Source organism: Venustampulla echinocandica, assembly GCF_003357145.1.
Source record: "Venustampulla echinocandica strain BP 5553 chromosome Unknown scaffold_1, whole genome shotgun sequence".
NCBI lineage: Eukaryota > Fungi > Ascomycota > Leotiomycetes > Helotiales > Pleuroascaceae > Venustampulla > Venustampulla echinocandica.
Window position 1 is genome coordinate 5,518,120 of NW_022474206.1, and position 18,595 is coordinate 5,536,714.

At 46.7% G+C, this 18,595-nt stretch overlaps 6 protein-coding genes across 6 annotated transcripts; 3 read left to right on the top strand and 3 right to left on the bottom strand.

Annotated features, from left to right (window-relative positions):
• Positions 1-983: 983 nt before the first annotated feature.
• On the bottom strand, positions 984-4,243 carry BP5553_04316 (Lon protease-like protein 2, peroxisomal; the record flags this gene model as incomplete). The annotated part of the gene is made up of 10 exons (XM_032012939.1): positions 984-1,071; positions 1,124-1,177; positions 1,227-1,342; positions 1,394-1,480; positions 1,528-1,792; positions 1,925-2,012; positions 2,070-2,234; positions 2,282-2,541; positions 2,595-3,723; positions 3,772-4,243. 10 exons carry the CDS (start codon positions 4,241-4,243, stop codon positions 984-986), a joined length of 2,724 nt encoding a protein of 907 aa, XP_031872632.1.
• Positions 4,244-5,481: 1,238 nt separating this feature from the next.
• Positions 5,482-6,873, top strand: BP5553_04317 (uncharacterized protein; the record flags this gene model as incomplete). Its single annotated transcript, XM_032012940.1, has 1 exon — positions 5,482-6,873. One exon carries the CDS (start codon positions 5,482-5,484, stop codon positions 6,871-6,873), a length of 1,392 nt encoding a protein of 463 aa, XP_031872633.1.
• A 1,037-nt stretch (positions 6,874-7,910) lies between these two features.
• BP5553_04318 (putative Short-chain dehydrogenase) lies at positions 7,911-9,142 on the top strand (the record flags this gene model as incomplete). Its single annotated transcript, XM_032012941.1, has 4 exons — positions 7,911-8,418; positions 8,475-8,536; positions 8,594-9,001; positions 9,053-9,142. 4 exons carry the CDS (start codon positions 7,911-7,913, stop codon positions 9,140-9,142), a joined length of 1,068 nt encoding a protein of 355 aa, XP_031872634.1.
• Positions 9,143-9,327: 185 nt separating this feature from the next.
• Positions 9,328-10,533, bottom strand: BP5553_04319 (uncharacterized protein; the record flags this gene model as incomplete). Its single annotated transcript, XM_032012942.1, has 2 exons — positions 9,328-9,686; positions 9,750-10,533. The coding sequence occupies 2 exons, from the start codon at positions 10,531-10,533 to the stop codon at positions 9,328-9,330; spliced, it is 1,143 nt and encodes a 380-aa protein (XP_031872635.1).
• Positions 10,534-11,270: 737 nt separating this feature from the next.
• On the top strand, positions 11,271-12,837 carry BP5553_04320 (uncharacterized protein; the record flags this gene model as incomplete). Its single annotated transcript, XM_032012943.1, has 4 exons — positions 11,271-11,360; positions 11,446-11,696; positions 11,770-12,661; positions 12,718-12,837. The coding sequence occupies 4 exons, from the start codon at positions 11,271-11,273 to the stop codon at positions 12,835-12,837; spliced, it is 1,353 nt and encodes a 450-aa protein (XP_031872636.1).
• Positions 12,838-13,371: 534 nt separating this feature from the next.
• Positions 13,372-14,808, bottom strand: BP5553_04321 (uncharacterized protein; the record flags this gene model as incomplete). The annotated part of the gene is made up of 1 exon (XM_032012944.1): positions 13,372-14,808. One exon carries the CDS (start codon positions 14,806-14,808, stop codon positions 13,372-13,374), a length of 1,437 nt encoding a protein of 478 aa, XP_031872637.1.
• Positions 14,809-18,595: the final 3,787 nt, after the last annotated feature.

Genomic DNA, 18,595 nt, shown 5'->3' on the forward strand with positions numbered 1-18,595 from the left:
AAACGCTTCCCCGCAAAGCATAAGGCATGTCGAAACCATCCACCGGTCTCAAACGCCTCCACGGCACATCCCTCCCAGCCCAGCCTCTAGACTTCCAAATCCAAGTCCACGACTCGGCTTTGTGCATCGTGCATCTGCGGGGTAACATCCTCCGTACTTCGTACATTTGCTTGTAGATCTCCCAGCCAACCCAATCGCCGCCGTTCCCGCCTCCTCTGTGCTTAACTCCCCGCGATGCAACGCAGGCGATAGGGAAATAATCCTGCTCTACACCCTGCTTCTGCAAGCCACCACCCGACAGATATGAACGCTCTTCGGAAACTACCACAGGAGTGGAGGGGAGGGGGGGAAATTGGGGTTGCAACAAGGCGAGTTGCTGGGTTGCCAGCAAGTAAAAGTCTCCGATATGCAGGCGGGTTTAAGTAAGTGGCAGTGGTGGAGCGCGGTGGGTACGTACTGGAGGTTCCCATGCCTAAGCCTAAGTTGTGCCCGATGCCAAGTCAGAAGTCAGGACAGAGTGACGATTTGGACCTTGGTAGTTCTCGGAGCTGGGCTGGGTGGATGGGCGGTGTGTGGTGTTACTTTCATGTACTTGGCTTGATAAGGAGTTGTGGCCTATTGATTCCAAGAGGAAATACATAAATTACAGGTAAATAAGTGTATATGTAGAAATCGACAGAATAAATATGTACTCCTTAGCAGACGGTTTACATAAGTCACGGTATGTAGGCAGCGAGCTAGGGAAATTATATATATAATTTGTTTGTTTACATCGAATTGATGCAATCAGAGGTAAATACATTGTCTAACGCCGCTCCCCGTATAGCGTCGTTGATCATCAAATTTCCACCGCTGCAAAATGCATCAAACGCTACAACTTAAAGCAACGCAGTTGATTATATAGAGGAATTAGCAACCAGCATATATACCTGTAACTGCTGTATGTAAATATTGGGCTGGGGCGAGCGGGATCTAGAATAGAGTTACAGCTGGCTTTCGATACCCGCAAAGTTCTCCTCGCCCCGCCAGTGTGCATCAGGCCAAACGTGGCGCATGGCTTCCCAAATATGTCTAGAATATATATTAGAACCAGAGAATTTGATATCTTATAAGGGACACTTACCTGACGTGGATGATCTCCAAACCATCCTTAACCTCCTGGGGCAGGTCTTTGGCACTAATTAACCGTTAGTATTAGAAATTTGAGATTCGAATAAGACGCCTACTCTTTTCTGTTCTGGGCTGGTAGCAGTACGGTCTTAACGCCTGCGCGGAGAGCTCCGATTAATTTCTCCTTGATGCCTCCCACAGCAGTAACGCGGCCCCGAAGTGAGATTTCGCCCTATCTAGTGTTAGTGCTATCAAACCACGACTACAATTAGACGCAGCTTACAGTCATTGCCATGGTAGGAGGTACAGCTTTGCCAGAGAACAGGGATATAAGAGCAATTGTGTGTGCCATACCGGCAGAAGGTCCATCCTGACTATGGTTAGCCAACATTTCTTGTGACAGATAGCAGTACCTACCTTGGGAATTGCTCCTGATGGGCAATGAACATGGATACTACGATTCTTCATGATATTCTCCGAAGGGTCGCTTGTCAATCCAAGTTCGTACGCATGTGCTTTAACCCAGCTAAGTGCCACCTCGACACTTTCCTTGAGCACATCCCCCAATGTGCCAGTCAGCTGCACACTGCCGCTACCCGGCATATCAGCAACTTCGATGAAAAGTATGCTGCCGTTCCCGCCAGAACTGTATGCCACAAGGCCAGTCACGATACCAGGGCGACTACCGAGACTATTAGTACGGTTTCATATAGAATCTGTGCAGATGATTTCCTCCGAGCACTTGCAGAATGTACAGTGTTGTACATCTGGACAAAAAACATCCGACATGAATCTAGGGGATTCGGGTAGTTACCTCGTCTTCTCCGCAATTTCTTCGTCAAACTTCTCGATACCTAGAATGTCTTCAATATCTTCCACCGATAGTTGAGGTTTATATTTCTCTGAAAGCATACGTTAGTACCAATTGTAAAATATCATATAAAAGTGAAAGAGCATACCTAGGTGCCCAGAGTCCATTGCCTCGGCGAATTCTACAGCTTTTGCACGGCATACAGAGCCAATTTCACGCTCGAGATTCCGAACGCCAGATTCTCGAGTGTACGACTCAATAATCTTGGACACGACATCTTGGTTGAACTCAACCTGCCCTTCCCCGAGACCATCTGCAAGCTGTTAGCACCCATTTACGTCATTGGTGTATTATACATACTTGTTCGGATCTGTTTTGGAATTAAATGTTGTAGAGCAATATGCCGTTTCTCAAGAGTAGTATAGCCTGGTAGCGCGATTGTCTCCATACGATCGAGGAGAGCTGGAGGAATGGTATCAAGGGTATTGGCAGTGGCGATGAAAAGGACCTTGCTTAGATCTAATGGAATATTGACATAGTGGTCCGTGAAAGAATGGTTTTGTTCAGGATCAAGAACTTCCAGCATGGCTGCGGATGGGTCACCATGGAAATTAGATGTTCTATGAGGGGGTTAGTCACCAGAGTCATCGGGAAAAATCTAAATAACACTTACCCAACTTTGTCAATCTCGTCGAGCAGGAAGACCGGGTTTGAGACCCCAACCTTTTTAAGCCCCTGGACAATCAGCCCGGGCATAGCTGCAACATATGTTCTGCGATGTCCTCTGATCTCCGCTTCATCTCGTACGCCTCCAAGGGAGATGCGGTGGAATTTTCTCCCCAAAGCCGTAGCAACAGACTTTGCTAAGCTAGTTTTCCCAACTCCCGGCGGCCCGACTAAGAGCAGAATGGGTGACTTGTCGATCATCCGTTTTCTCTTCAAGATCTCGGCCTTCTCTGCAGCCTTCTCCTCCTCTGCCTTTGCAATTTGGATGTTCACATCCTGGTTGATAGACTGTTTAAGTTTGAGAACTGCAAGATATTCGAGCAAGCGTTTTTTGACCTTTTCTAAACCATAATGATCACCATCGAATTGCTTTCTTGCTCGGGATAGGGTTTCCACACCAAGCTGGTCTTCTGTGGCGACTGTCCAAGGTATCTCAGCCAGATTCTCTAAATAATTTCGGGTGACTTGATATTCTGCCTGAGCCGGGGACATCTTCTTTAGTCGCTTGAGCTCTCGGAAAGCAACCTTTGCAGCCTCGGCCGGCATCTTTGCAGCGTCGAGCTTCTTTTTTAACTCATCCATTTCGTTTGGTTCTTGCTCATCATCAGGAGGTGTCCCAATGCCTCCCATTCCTGGTAGCTGCATACCGGAAATGCCAGGCCTTCTCATCCGTTGCTTGCCCGTCTTCTGCATCTGGTCCAAGTCGGTGTTCGCCGGGAAAGTGCTGGTAAGTGTAGTGATGCTCACATTATTTTTGATGTTTCCAACTTGTCGCTGCAACAAGGCAATGGCCTTCTCTAAACGGTCCTTCACATCCAGAGCAGCTAGAATCTGTAACTTTTCCTCCAGCGATGCCTCGACAATATTGGTCATAAAATCTGCTAACAACCCAGAGTCTTGTATGCCCCGCTTCGCAATATAAAGTTCGAGCCGCCTGGCGAGGATTGGAGACAGCCCTGCAGACCCAGAACTTCGAGGGAGGAGCGACGAGAGTCTTAATAGTGTGAGGAGCTCGCGAGATAGCTGTTTAAGTTGGGCGAAGAGTTCTTGAATCGCAAGATCCTGTGGGGATACAGCTGGAGGAAGTTAGATATGCCACGCAGTCCAGAGACCAGAGCACTTACCGTCATCATATATATAGGTAACTTCCGACTGGAAAAAGGGACGCTCTTGCGTCACTCTCTCAATCTTTATCCTGGCGACTCCTTCAACCAACAGAGCAAACTCCCCCGACCCTCGTCCTTCAACGCCGGATATCTTCGCCGCCACGCCATATCCAAACAGATCGTCCTTCGTTGCATCTGAAGGGTTTATGCCCAAGCGTGCTTTCGGTGTGGGGCTCCGATCGCCCTGGGATATCATCTTCTGGCCATGCCGGTTGAGCAGAGGGGAGCTCAGAGGAACACATGCGACATTGATGCTATCTAGCCGCTGAGTCGTTGTCTTCGTAGCTGCCTGGCTGTATATATTTGAAAGTAGAGCCGGGATATCCGGTCGATTTGCAGCAACCGGAATTCTGAGGACGATTCCTGGGAGTAGAACCGTATCCTTAGCCAAGGGTATCAGATGTAAACTGACTGGCTTGGTCTGCGCCATCGGATCGGATGAGTACTATCTCGTACTATCTCGTGTTCAAAGAAGCTGCAGGTTCAACAGTCCAAGTGAGTCCAGTACTAGAAATTAGAGTAGATGCGTGGTTATGACTGCAGGGCAAGGTTATGTTATAAATAAGGGGAAGTGTAGTGGCAATTCAGTGGCTTCGACAAGTGTATTGCGTTGCGGGATACAATACGCGCCCGTGCTTGAGCCGAGGTAAATACACTTACACGCTGGTTCTATGGGCAGAGGGGTAGAAAAACACTACAAAGAAGGTTCTAGGTCTGCAATTATGAATATCTTGTGCGTTAATAGTAGAATACAATTACAAAAGAATCAAGTACCTATCTGAATATTTCTTGCAAGACGCGTAGCTATTGATAGAGGGGAAAGAGAGACAATGCACGTGACTCTGTAAAGGTTGGATCACGTGTAACTACTTCGTACCTAGGTATATTCCTAGGTAATAACTCTTTAGGCGTATTATACCACTGAGGCACAACCACGACGGACACAATACAGAGTTAAGATCTAATATTCTTATAAATGGCAGATTTCTTTTACTGGTAAATAATAGATCAATACCTCTGCTTTCATGCTATGCCTTTTACCTTCAACTATAACTCTAAATTTTGATACTTCTAGTAACAGACTTACTTGCAGACGGTTCCTTTTCCATATTTATTTTATCTAACAATAAAATTAATTTCGAGTCTCCTTGTAGATATGTCGGACTCGAACTACCCTACAAATCCTGCATTATCTTGCCACTAACCCTGAGCAATTACATCGAAACAGTAAAGCATCTATTAGCTACCTATGAGGAAGTATTAAGTTATCGAGATTAAGTTGGTACATGGAATTGAAGGTATTGAATTGATTGCTTCCTTCATTAAATGATGAGCAGTTGTACTTCGTACATATTAAAGTATATAGGGTAAGCTATTCCGGAGCGTGATGTCTAACCAAATGGTTCTCCTGATTACCTAATACTCCCCGCCAGCTGTGATCATTCCACGGAGCGGAGTGTGGAGCACGAAAGCCAAGAATGGCGCGCAGAACCAAGAATGTAACCCTTAACTACATCTCATTCTCTCGTTATTACAACAATACCACAATTTTGGCTCCCGATAATCATCTCTCGCGAATTAGAAGACGATCTCTCAAATCTCTAATATGGACATATATCGGTTACACTTTTGCTGAGGACAACTCACCCGTTTGCAAATCCAAATACAATGGCTTCATTACCCAATCACGCAGTAATAGACGGCTGGCTCAACAATGCCAACATCCCCACGGAGGAGAGCTGGAATAATTCAAACGCCCATCTATCCAGTCCACGGACCCTCATCACTTCCTCCCACCCAGAAAAGTTCAGTCTCGGAACAGGCTCACAGATACTCACCAAAGTGTTCTCAGACTGCCTGGAAACCAACCACGAACTCATAATCGTAACCTGTTTCTGGGCAAAGTCACCATCTCAAGACGCAATATCTTCACTACTCCTCAAATTATCTTCCAAGGCTATTGCCCAGAACCGCAAAATTCAAGTCCGGATATGCTTCTCATCTCGCTCAATTCTTCAAAAGCTATTTCATACCTCGTCATTAGATGGTACTATATACGCTCCACCATCATGGCCGAGCCTAGGGCTTCCGTCTGCAGATGACCTTACAGGCATTAATCTAGTTGTTAAGAGTACCTTTGTAAAACCGTTCAGTGTCATGCATCCTAAATTCATTCTTATGGATCGACAGCTAGCATACATTCCGAGTGCTAATGTCAGCTGGGAGGGCTGGTTTGAGGGATGCGTCGAGGTGCGTGGGCATATTTGTGAGAGGCTTTTTGGCTTTTGGTCAGCGTTTTGGTCTAGAGGAGGAGCTTCCCTGCCTCCTATGTTGTTCCCGGATAGTCCTTTGGAGTTGGATACGGAAGTTGCAGGCGACATACCAGAATTGCATTTGATAAAAGAGACACTGTTCTCCCCCAAAAGCCCAATACCAACCATACTACTCCCCTCATCTCATCACATCAATCCTCGATTCCGACTTCCGTGGATGTCAGCACCTGAGATTCCGCATACGCCACTCAATACCTTCATCCTCCACATCCTAAACACCGCAAACCACAATATCTTCATCCAAAGCCCTAATTTTACATCTCCTCCGGTCCTCTCAGCGCTTGTCTCCGCCCTCAAAAGAGGGGTTTCAGTTCACATCGTGACAAGCAGCCTACTCATGATCCTCGAGCAACTCGCCACAGCAGGAACAATCACCGAATTCGAGGTATGGAAATTACGCCACCAATACCGCAACCTCCACAAATCATACCAACGGACGTTAAGTTCAGATCCCGAAACCCAGGCGCAAAAACCGGGGATATTGAGAATTGGGTACTATTGCCCGAGGCAAGGCGTTGCGGCCGTGATGGATGAGCCGGTTAAGACACATCTCAAGCTCACAATTGTGGATGGAGAAGTAGTGGTGCTTGGGAGTGGGAATATGGATCGTGCGAGTTGGTATACAAGTCAAGAGCTTGGGGTTGGGTTTGTGAGTAAGGACATGGCTAGTGAGGTTAAGGCAAGCATAGAAGAGGGTCTGGATGGGAGGGTGATCGATTATTGCTGATCTAAAATCTCCACTTGGATTTTGAATTGTATATTGGATATTATATTGAAGCAACTAGCATCATCAGTTATCAGATAAAGGGGAAGTTATATTTTGGTTATAGCATAGATATGAGGCGCGAGATAACAACTATAATTCTAATAATCCCAATAATTTTATTATACAAGCTAGTCTTATTGCCGATGTTTGAGCTTTGTTACTTTTTAACTTGAAACTTATACTGATCCTTTCGATCTAAATAAACGACTTTATCAGTGGATACCCGCATCATTTTAGAATGGCACTTTAATAAGGAAGTAGTGAAATACTTTTTCCATGGCTTATACGTCTAGAAGTGAAATCTTGACTCATTTTGCTCAACGTTTCATTCATGTATTTCAAGATCGTTTCTCCGCTTCACCTGAAATCAAAAATTTGACTTACTGGAAAACGTATCAGAACTACTTCAGTATTCATACGATGAATTTCGACTACCATGCCGTATAGTATCTATAAATCATATCCTAGCTACCCTATACACCCAATTCCAGTCCTAGCAACTCTCAAACCGACATCTTCATCGGGATGATCTTATGTGGATCATACCCTTTAATCACAAATCTTCGACTTTCCATCCATCAATACCTTTTTAATCCCTAATTTAAGGAATTGGCCTTGGTTTTCTCGCCAACTGAACCTTCCACCCATCCACATGATTCAACGTACATATGGCATCACCCATTGTATACCTGAACGTTCCCGGCACCAAATCGCACACATGTGCCAAAATGTGCTGAGTAGCGCATAATATTGTTCGTGTTATTACAGTTGAAGGAAAAGGGAAATCATGACAGAACTGTAAGTGTTGTTGGGAGATGCGATGCGTCGAAGGTTAGAGTGCCTAAGAACTAGCTTTAGTCGATTGGACCAACCTTATCAACTCACACCACAAGGTTGCTCTGTACTAAAATAAGGTACGGTACTTCAGTATCTCACTTATCAGATGTCGCTGGACCGGAGATCCTGGAATCCATGAAACGTTGCAAAGCAGGTCATAAATGAAGATGAATCCTGTATCAGGTCCAAATCAATATAATACCAAGTGGATTCGGAACATTTTACAGATTCAATTAAAGTCTCTTAGAACAAAACATTTCTACTCCCCATCTCATATTAATTCTGATTTCATAATATCCAAATCTCCCGTCAAAACCCCTCTTCCATTTTTCATCAAACCTTATCAGGCTCCAAAACGTTTGAAGTCCCACGCTCTTCGAAAAATTTTCACGTCAAAGACAATCAAGACCATGTCGAGGAAGTCTGTTTTCATCACTGGCTGTAGCGAAGGGGGAATTGGGGAAGCTCTAGCCAAGGAATTTCATAGGAATGGCCACCGAGTCTTCGCTACGGCTCGCAATCTTGCCAAAGTTGGGCCTCTGAGGTCCCTTGGGTTAGAAATCGTGAAACTCGATGTCGTGGATAGCGAGTCTATCAAACAGGCAGTGGAAAGTGTCCAAAAGGCTACTGGCGGATCCTTAGATTTCTTAATTAATAACTCCGGACGAGGTATGCAGCGGATATTCCCAAGGGTTTGGAAATATTCCTGATAATAAGATCGGTAGTATACGGTCTCCCACTTCTCGATTCAGATCTTTCCGAAGCAAAGAAGCTATTCGACGTTAACGTATTTGCCGTCATCGAAGTGACTCGAGCATTTGCACCACTTCTCATCTCCGCCTAGGGAACCATCGTTAACATCGGGTCTGTTGCTGGAAAGTTTCCTATGATGTGGCAGGGATACTACAATGCCACCAAAGCCGCCGCCAATATGCTTACTGACCAGCTTAGAATGGAGCTTTCTCCATTCGGCGTCAACGTCATTCAAGTTATAACAGCGGGCGTCAAGACGAGGATTTTCGATAATATGCCATCGGCTAAATTACCAGAAAGCTCGTTATATGCACTAGCGCAGGACATCATGGATTCCACGACGGTGGTAGCGGTAGTGGAAAGGGATGGCATGGACGTTGATGAATATGCTCGGGCGGTAGTGGCTAATCTACTGACAAGTAATCCGAAGAAGAACCATTGGGTGGGGGGTTCCGTGTGGAAGGTTTGGATTATTTCCCATAGCTGGGAAACTATCTGGGTAAGTGAAATCTCTTTTCGTTGAATAGATTTCCCCCTGAATATTATCTAGGACACGTACCTTCCAATGCTATTTAGACTTCCTGAAATCACGAAGTTGCTCCAGGCAACAAAAAAAGCCCCGAAACGAGTAGCTAGGTGAGAGCTGGCCTGCTATGGGGGCGGCCCTGTAAGTATAAGAAGGACGGTTTAGATGGATGGACAATTTGCTTCCTCTTTAATGACAAGTGTTACAGAGGAGGAGATATATTTTTGAGAAGAAGATGTATTGTACAGGGGTATAATTCCGCATAATCCTACATTACATGTATAGTACTTTAAGTACATTCATTCCAATTGCTTGATAACGCCTTTTCCAATTTCATCCAACAAATAGTTCCAACGAATCTCCATCCCAACGCTGTCCTCGAACTCAACGAAGTGCGGCGAACTATACCCTTCCTTATTACCTGTAATTATCCTAACAAACGTCTCGGCATCATCAGCCGATTCTTCTAACCATTTCACACACTTCGGCTGGTAGTCTGGGCAGTTAAGCCTCATGGACGGGAACTCGGATGTGTGGTTGGTCCTTGAATATACCGATGGGTCCCACCTAGGCCGCGGGATTGCCAAATGTATCATGCCATAGAGATCCACCATAAACAATACGCCGTAGTACTCTATACTCCACAATGCAGGATTTGCTGCGGTACGATCAGGGCTCTGTGAAGCGAAACGCGTTGGGCATTACACACTTGGCAACATACGGGTGTTGTTGCTACGTTGCATCCCATGGTCACACTTCAGTGGAGGATGGCCTCCATCTATGCGGCGCACCTTGGTCTTTATTTGAACTCGCGGCAAAGTAAAGCGCTTATACTCCTTTCCCAACTCTCTAGACACATTCTCTAGCATTCTCTCCTCCATGACGAAGTTCTGCCGGAAGTCCACCCATAACCTCAACAGTTTCCCTGGGTCCTCCTTCGGCGGCACAAATTCCACTTCTTCATCCAAGTCTACCGTCTCCTGACCCTTGGAATTGCACAATACTAGTGTGACTTCTTGAAGTTTGGGAAAGTTTCGGAGCACAGAGGCCTTATTGTATGGTTCCCACGGCCGTTTGACTCCCGGGTCCACGTGCTCGATCGCTACGTGGCGAATCTCATTTAGCACTCCTTCCCTGTCTTCAACTAACGTCTTGAAATCGCGTAACGTCTCGTCATAACCCATCTCTCTGTGTCGTGGGAGATAAAGGGTGTCTCGGTAAGGGCTGAAATATATATGTGCTGGATGTGAAGGGGTGCCAAAACATAACTTGTATGTTTTTAAAGCTTCGGTTCGTGACTCGTGGCTGGTATGGAGAATGGCTGGTGGTTTGGAGGCACATATACATCGGTCTTGCTCGAGGCTGTAACGGATGGTGACGGTGCGTGGCGAGCAAGCCTCTCTCCAGATTTTGAGACGGAGTTCTGGGGCCAGGCGAGGGAAGAGGTGAAAATCTGTTGGCCCAGTAGACCTACTGAGTCTTTGGGGAATTTGAGAGGTCGACATGGCGGGCTGGGGAGGCAGAAGTGGAGGAAATAAGAGGTTTAAGGGAGTCTCTCAACCTCACCGCGAAGAAGTAGCTTGAGGCTGTCGTATGCTATGTTCAACGCCATGCCCCGGGTGATTGCGAGGCTGTAGGCTGTACTTCTGATATGGTGGTACCGCAGCGGCAGAACAAGTTGGGTATCAAAGTAACGAAATATGTTTCGAGATGGTGAAGCCCGCGATAAGGAGATGTAAGATGAATTCAAACCCAAGAGGTGAGGAGAACATTATAAGCCCAAGCCACTAGGCCAGAGCCCCAGATTCCATTGCATGGCAAAACAACAGCAACACGGAGGAAGGCCTAGAAGAACCAAGCCAAATCGTCGTCTAGCCGCCACTCAAGTTGCTCCCCACAGACTGCGGTCCAGGCTAAAGGTCAACTTATTATAATTGGGGAATATGCCCCAATAGAGGCATAGAACTGGATAAACAAGCCTTAACAGTCGCTCCATTGCACCAATTGGGCTTTTATAATACGCTAGATTTTCAAGATGGCACGACTCTGACGACATCACCGAGATGACCTCGGGCAAGTGGAAGCAAATTCCTTGGAGGGTTTCTTTGGCTTGTGGCAGTGCCGAGGTTGAGCCGGTCTTATCTTATCTTATCGCCGCAAGCCTTAGGACCGAAAATTAATTTCTCCCCGCCAACACCACGCAGTAGTACAGTGTTATGTCTCTCCATTATCAGTTGAGATCATGGCCTCTGCCACGTCAACACCCACGCCCATTCCTATGCTAAAACCTATGCCGTCGGCGCTGACGTTTGAGCTGATAGCCCGTTGCTCCGTAAGCCCCCCCCTTTTGCCCTCTATCTCCGTCCTATGAGCGCCTAAAGTAACCCTCGTCAATTAACACTTCAAGACCAACATAGACCACTAAAGCCCGCGCTGCCAACCTCACTCTTCCTCATGGCCCCGTCCAACTCCCTCTCTTCATGCCGGTTGCGACCCAAGCATCGCTCAAAGGATTGACGCCTCATCAGCTCGAGGCTACCGGCTGCCGATTATGCCTCAATAACACGTACCATTTAGGACTGAAGCCTGGACAAGAAGTGCTAAAAGCAGTTGGCGGAGCACACAAGCTGCAAGGATGGAAGCATAATATCTTGACTGATAGTGGAGGGTAAGGGGTTTCTTACATATAACCCCTAATGAATTTATACCCCTGTGGAATAAAGCTAATTTGGAGATTCCAGTTTCCAGATGGTCAGTCTCCTCAAGCTCGCAAACATCACAGAAGAAGGTGTTCGGTTCCTCAGTCCCCACGATGGAACGCCTATGCTCCTGACGCCTGAGCATTCAATCGACCTCCAGAACACAATCGGCAGCGATATCATCATGCAGCTCGATGATGTAGTTATCACCACATCCCCCGATGCTGCACGCATGCGCGAGGCAATGCACCGTAGCATCCGCTGGCTCGACCGATGCATAACCGCACACGCGAACCCGACCACGCAAAACCTTTTCTGTATCATACAAGGCGGTCTTGATCTCGAGATGCGGGCAGAATGCTGCAAGGAAATGGTGGCGAGAGACACACCGGGGATTGCAATCGGAGGGTTGAGCGGCGGCGAAGCAAAGGATGATTATTGCCGGGTGGTCAATACCTGCACAGGCCTCCTTCCGGAGATGAAACCAAGATATGTGATGGGAATTGGGTATCCGGAGGACCTGGTGGTTAGTGTTGCGCTGGGCGCAGATATGTTCGATTGCGTTTGGCCCACCCGAACAGCGCGGTTCGGAAACGCCATCACCGCACACGGCCTTCTAAATATTCGGCACGCGAGATATGCGAATGATTTCGGGCCTGTGGAGGAGGGCTGCGGATGTATGTGTTGTCGGAAAAAGGAGGATGGTGGGCTGGGAATCACGAAAGCTTTCGTCCATCATCTTGCGTCTAAGGAGACTGTTGGTGCCCATCTTCTTACGATACATAATGTGTGGTATCAGCTTGCGTTGATGACGAGTATGAGGGAGGCTATTATAGAGGATCGATTCCCTGCTTTTATAAAGAAGTTTTTCGACGATTATCATGGGGCGGATAAGACTAAGTACCCGGATTGGGCGATCAAGGCATTGAAGATGGTAAGTGTTGATTTGATGGAATGAGATAGACGTCTTCAAATGATACCCCTATATAGACTCAAATTAGATTTGAAAACACTTCAATCAGAACACCTAAAAGGTACCAAAATTCAAATCCCGCGCGTAAAACCCTACCCATCGCCTATTGCCATGACCATATGATTGAGGAAGCCTAGACTAAGCCGATTATTCATATCTAAACTGTGTAAACCTAAGTTCTCAATTCCCAAAATACTAGGAGAGAATAATATACCCTTACCCGGTAGACAGGTTGCACATTTTAAGAGGGTTCGGCTTGAACTTGTTTTGCAAGACCAGAATAAATATGAATCTCTGCGACACAATATGCCTAACAAGATACTCTAACTTGTGTAGGCCATATACGGACATGCAGTCACATTCCTACCCCTCTATGCTCTATTCTACCTACCCTATGAGTATATAATAATTCCGCTGCCTCGTTATTGGCTATTGTGGCTGATATTACCTCCTGTGGGTTGTTGTGATTTGGCAAGGGAGCTTCAAGTTACGCACAGGGATAGATAATAGACACAGATAAATTGAGAACAGGTCAATTTCAAGGAGATCATAGGTTCAAGGAGATCATAGATACATCTATACAATCATCTAACCAGTCTCGTACATATAATGGCCAAGTAGACCTATTTTACAGCTCTACCACCTCCTTTCCCAAGAATACCCTATCTTCGTCATATCCCATACAAGCTACCAGATGAATTATTCTGACCCTCAATCCTTATACTCCTCGTAGCTCCAAGCGGACTAATCCGTCTCGGCGGTTCAGCAACCGGCAACTCATCAACCTTATCCTCCTTCACAGCTACGGCCACAGGATCCGCCAACGAAACTTGCAACACCACCTTGCCCTGTGCGTCGACAGTAGCACGTGTAGGCTGCACATACAATTTAGCACCAGCCTTGTTATCCGGATCGACTTTCGAGAGTCCAACGAGGGGTGATGACTTCATGGCTTTATCCCGAGAGTAATAGCCCGCTTGCCCCAGTTGCTCGCTGGCAGGGAGACGAGTGACGAAACCACCAACTCCCAAAGCTGCCCCAAGAGTTCCTGTGGCAGAACGACTGGGAGTTACGACGCGGGCTTGGACAGGCGGAGAGTATTTCTGTGGACCGTAGACTGGGTGATTGAATAGTTTCGAGGATGTGCGGCCATATGAGAGACCAGCCGAGGGATGTGTCTTAGGTGGGCCAGATTCCGCATATGGTGACATAGAGGCGGCTTCAGACTGGCCATCCGGTCCCGAGTTTGGAAGTAGCGAAGATGAGAACATCAACTCAGCTACATTAAAGAGACCCGCGTCTTTCCTAACTGGCGACGGCGGGAGGTCAAGAAAGGTGCGAATCTGCTTGAAAAGTTCTGCGCGGTCTTCGCGGAGGGTTTGAATGTAGGTCGACAATTGCTCGTCGGTAATATCCTGAGGGCCCAATATCGATTGGGCTTCGGTGGCTTCCGCTTCCGCATCCTTCTTAAGATTTTTTCTTTGCTGGGTTTCCTTGTTAATAGCAGCCGCGCATTCTCTCCTTAAGAACTTGCGAAACTCCGTCTTCCGCTTCCGGACCTCCTTCTGAACATAATTATTGAATTCGCCCTCTGTTTGTCCCGCCAACCACGGGCCCTTAAATTTCCACCTCGTAGTATCTTTCACATGAGCATTCGTCCCGTGAGTGGTAGAATCGAGATCATCTTCAAAAACGCTTCTTCCCGATCCAGTCCCCTCGAAGTTGGACTCACGCTTCGGCTTCGGCGTCGTGATAGGAATACCCATTTCTTGCCATTTCTGCAACGACAACGTATGATCTGCCGCAGATGCGAATTCGGTAATCTGTTCAAACGTGTCCATGGCTTCGACTTTGATCAACGGCGTTGACGTTTTAGTCGTCGATCGTAAGGGTAATGACCGTTTCAAGCCCCAATCTCCCCGCTCAAGTGATGATTGAAAAGTTGTGAGTGACTGATGTATGGGGTGCGGTAGGGTTGCTGTATCGGAGCTGAACCCCCCAGATGCGGCGGCATAATCGCCTGTCGGTCGAGGTAGTGCTGGAGGGATGGCAAAAACCCTTGACGCGCGCAGGAGAGCGGCACCGGGTGCTACGCTTCGTGATGCCATTGCTGCTTAATGGGACGGGGTTTGAACTATTGTTCGAATCGGGAGGCCGTGAATGAGCGGCTGGGCCTGGTTGCGTAGGTGGGCGGAGTTTCGCTGAAGTATTTAGTCTTTCTCTCTCCCCAGCGCGTCTCTAGCCTTCATGGAGACATTGCGGAGCTATGGTAGCAGGCCAATTCGAAGCTAGATGGTGATTGTTGATGTCCTGGTGTTGAAGTTCATGAAATTTAGATTTTGCGCTAAGCAAGGGCCCGACCCCTTGTGCCTTAAAAGCAAGGCCTCCTGGTACAATAATTGGCATGTCTTCACACCAGGCCTGCTAGTATAATAATTGGCACCGTCTTCACCCCATGGTTGTTAGTGCTTGCACTTGTTTGTCTGAAATCCCTAGAGGTCTTCACTTCACTGTGCACAATGATATTTGCATCTGTTCTACCAGAGATATGAGGTCCTACGATAGGTACCCTTGGACAACAGCAGCGTGGAGAGAAACTTGAGGCACAAATCATCTCCTATTAATTTTCTGGTCTCAGGAGAACACTTTCTACCTCGAGAGGCTCTCTAAAATTATCTACTCAACTTGGGATGCTATATATAAGAAACCCCGCCCCCCCACCTCCTCCCCGCCTAGATTGTGGCGATAGTCAGAAGCTTCTCCAGTGATGCCTTATTTCGGAGATACTTTGCAGTCTTGCATGCCCGTCAGCCTACCAGAAGTACAACAAACAAGGAAGTCAATCAGATATACCAATTTTAGAGGGGCTAAACTTGAGCCATCGCTGAGAATTAAGTGCCAAGTTCGCCATGAAATCCACAAGAGGGCGCAGATTGGGCCTGGCTGACTTGTTAATGAAATGGAAGGCACCATTACGAATTGGTACAGTTACCAATCAATAACGCTGATGAAGAAAATATAAGACGTAATATTAAGTTCGATTATTTGAATAGTATCAATAATATCTACAAGGCTTACACTTATCCAAGTGCTACTGTTTCCCAGTAGGGTTTACTAGTGTAGACCCAACAGTTCGTCCACCCTCTATTCACCCATATGTCTGCGTTTTTATATCCCGTCGGATTTTTCCATGAGTAGCCTCTCATCGTTTCTGTTGAATCGAGAGGGTCTTTGGTGCTCTCAAACTGGAGCTGGATTTTCTAGTTTAGTAGGGGTTCTTTGAACCACCGAGCGCGATCGCGGTAATATGGGGTCTGGGGGTATATATTTGTGCCAAGTGCCATCTCAATTTGGGGCACCAGCAATTCTTCTACATGAGTCTTGTCAGAGTAGTCAGTGAAGAGTCCACTTGCCAACCTTGCAATATAACTACTCAACCTCCGAACCTGAAGTTAGTGTTCTTATATGGCTATTGATACACATGGATCTGTTACTGGGCCCATTGTCACTCTTCGATGTAGATCGCTCGACCCTAGTATTGTCGTGTAGTTTTATTTGTCTCGCGTGGAGTGTTTTCAATCTATTAAGGAAGGACTGATATACTAGCAAACTTCTAGACAAAGCCTCTAAGCATACCTATCTACTCCTCGCTCTTCAGATCCAAATTATAAGCACCGTCTTGCCTACCACAAGCATATTTTCCTGCAACATTGACACCAGAATGTTCTTTTAAGCCTGTAGAATGACTTACTAAATCTAGTATGTTTGATCCGGATTGCAAGGAGTAAAGCTTTCAAGTTCATAACCTAGTTACACTGCAAATAGTAGAAAATCTGGGTCTCCCCGACCCCAAGCTGCTTGGTTGCCGTTATCTGCGTTGTTTTGAAGGAGAGGAATATGATGGGAGGTTAGTAGTTATTCTGTTGACTAGCTACAGCGAACGAAATACCAGTTGCCTCGTAAGCTATGGTACAAAGATTTGATAGGCTTTTCAGTGTCTATATCGATAAACGATGTCTAATAGATTTTCGACAAGCCATATATTAAGATACTCGGTGGACGGGTGTTTGGAAAGGGGGGTATTTAATATATCCGTCTTCACCAAAACCCTAGAGCACAGTCTACATACAGCACAGTGTTAAATTACAGAAATCTCTTCTAAATGCCTTCATATTTCTGAATGAATATTAACATTATCCTTTCGACCAAGCTAACCAGCCTTGAATTCATCACACTCACTTCAGCATTTTCGTCGCGACTCGCAGCTGCTCATTACTGTTAAATGGCATCGAGAATTTACATTGAATACCGAACTAGAGTAGTAAGTATCTTGCACCTCGGGGAGCATCAGCTTCTGAACTTGCACATGGTACTATCACAAGGACTGAGTGAAGCTATCAGACAAGATTGCTACTTCTGCTTGTGGAATACGCAAGTGTCCGCATTTTCTAACTATAATACTAAATGTTAAGGAGAACTAGGCTTGCCCTTTTGACCCCCCACCCATTGATTACCCCCTAAAAACCGACAAATGAATTTGATCAGCCCGTTGAATTCCTTCTTCAGGCTGGCCCCACGAAATGATCGCTGTAAACATGCCTAACAAATACTTAATCCTCACCTCCTGATCTGCCTCTAGACCTGCAACTAGGGTATGCGTAAAGGTGTGCTGCAGATAAGTCTGAAATAGTGAGGCAGTTCTGTCGAATGGCTGGCCAGTTTTGGAGGTGTTACGGAGATTGCCCAAGGCATTTCCCGTTAGGTAGGAAACTCCCGTGGATGTCAAGGCTATTAGCCAGCACGGGGTTGAGTGGATGTGGCGATGCTGGGAAAAGAAAATGAAAGACTGCCATGGTGCATATTTGGACATCGAGTGAGAGCCTTCCCGTGCACTTGTCTGTCTCAGGAGATTGGGCAGCAATAAGGCATTTTCTCGTGAAGATCACTCTGGTGGCGACTTATTCTATACTGTCAATACAGAAATTGTGAATAAGTACATGCCGGGAAACTGGGGAAAATTATGTCATTCAGATGACTGGCTGACTTGATGAGCTCCCAGTGACACATATATTGTCTTAAGGGATACAGCAACCGCGAATCAAACCCGAAAATCAAATCATACCAGCCAATGAGAAATTTCTAACTGGAATACCCGACGAAGTTGTTATTTGGGGACCATTTCTGCACCCCACGAAATCGGGTCGGCCTTCCCTTAAGTGCTTACATATCATCATCGTCATTATTGTACCACCTCACAATATGGTATGGAGTTTAGACGAATCAGAAAGACGTGGATGTACCAGGAACCATCCCACGATCGGAGTAAGGCGACGCCGGGCTGTTCCGAGGTTTGGTCGCCTTTTGCGAGCTGAGATATTCGGCCGTAAAAGTCTTATTCAAGCGGAGTAAGTGCCTCATTCATAATCGTGCCAGAAAAGGGCGGTTTGAAATTCTCATTCTGACGCACTGTTCCGTCGCATGCGAAAGAACAAAACTAGGAGTCATAAATGCCATCCCAACCTCGAGGGTACGTAGTAGCTAGGAGGCTGGGTGATCTTACGACTTAAGGCGCCCGTACGAAGTATGCTAGAATATATCGTAGGCGCACAGAGATCAAGCGCAGTGATGGGGCAGCGAGTCACATCGTGCCACAGCAGCTGTCGTGGTATCCGCCAAACTCAGCCTACATGCTCCGCAGGGCAAACTAGATGAACATCGCCAATTCGTCGTGATAACGCAAGGCATCGCCCGATCTGACCAACTCTGGCTCCGGTCGTTTGAAACGGTGCGACACTATGAAGCGTTCGCAGCAACCCAGCCTATGCGCACTACGCAGAAGCTATTCAGGTATCGCGAGATCGGGCAGCTGCGGTGGGAGAGCGAAACAGAGCCAGA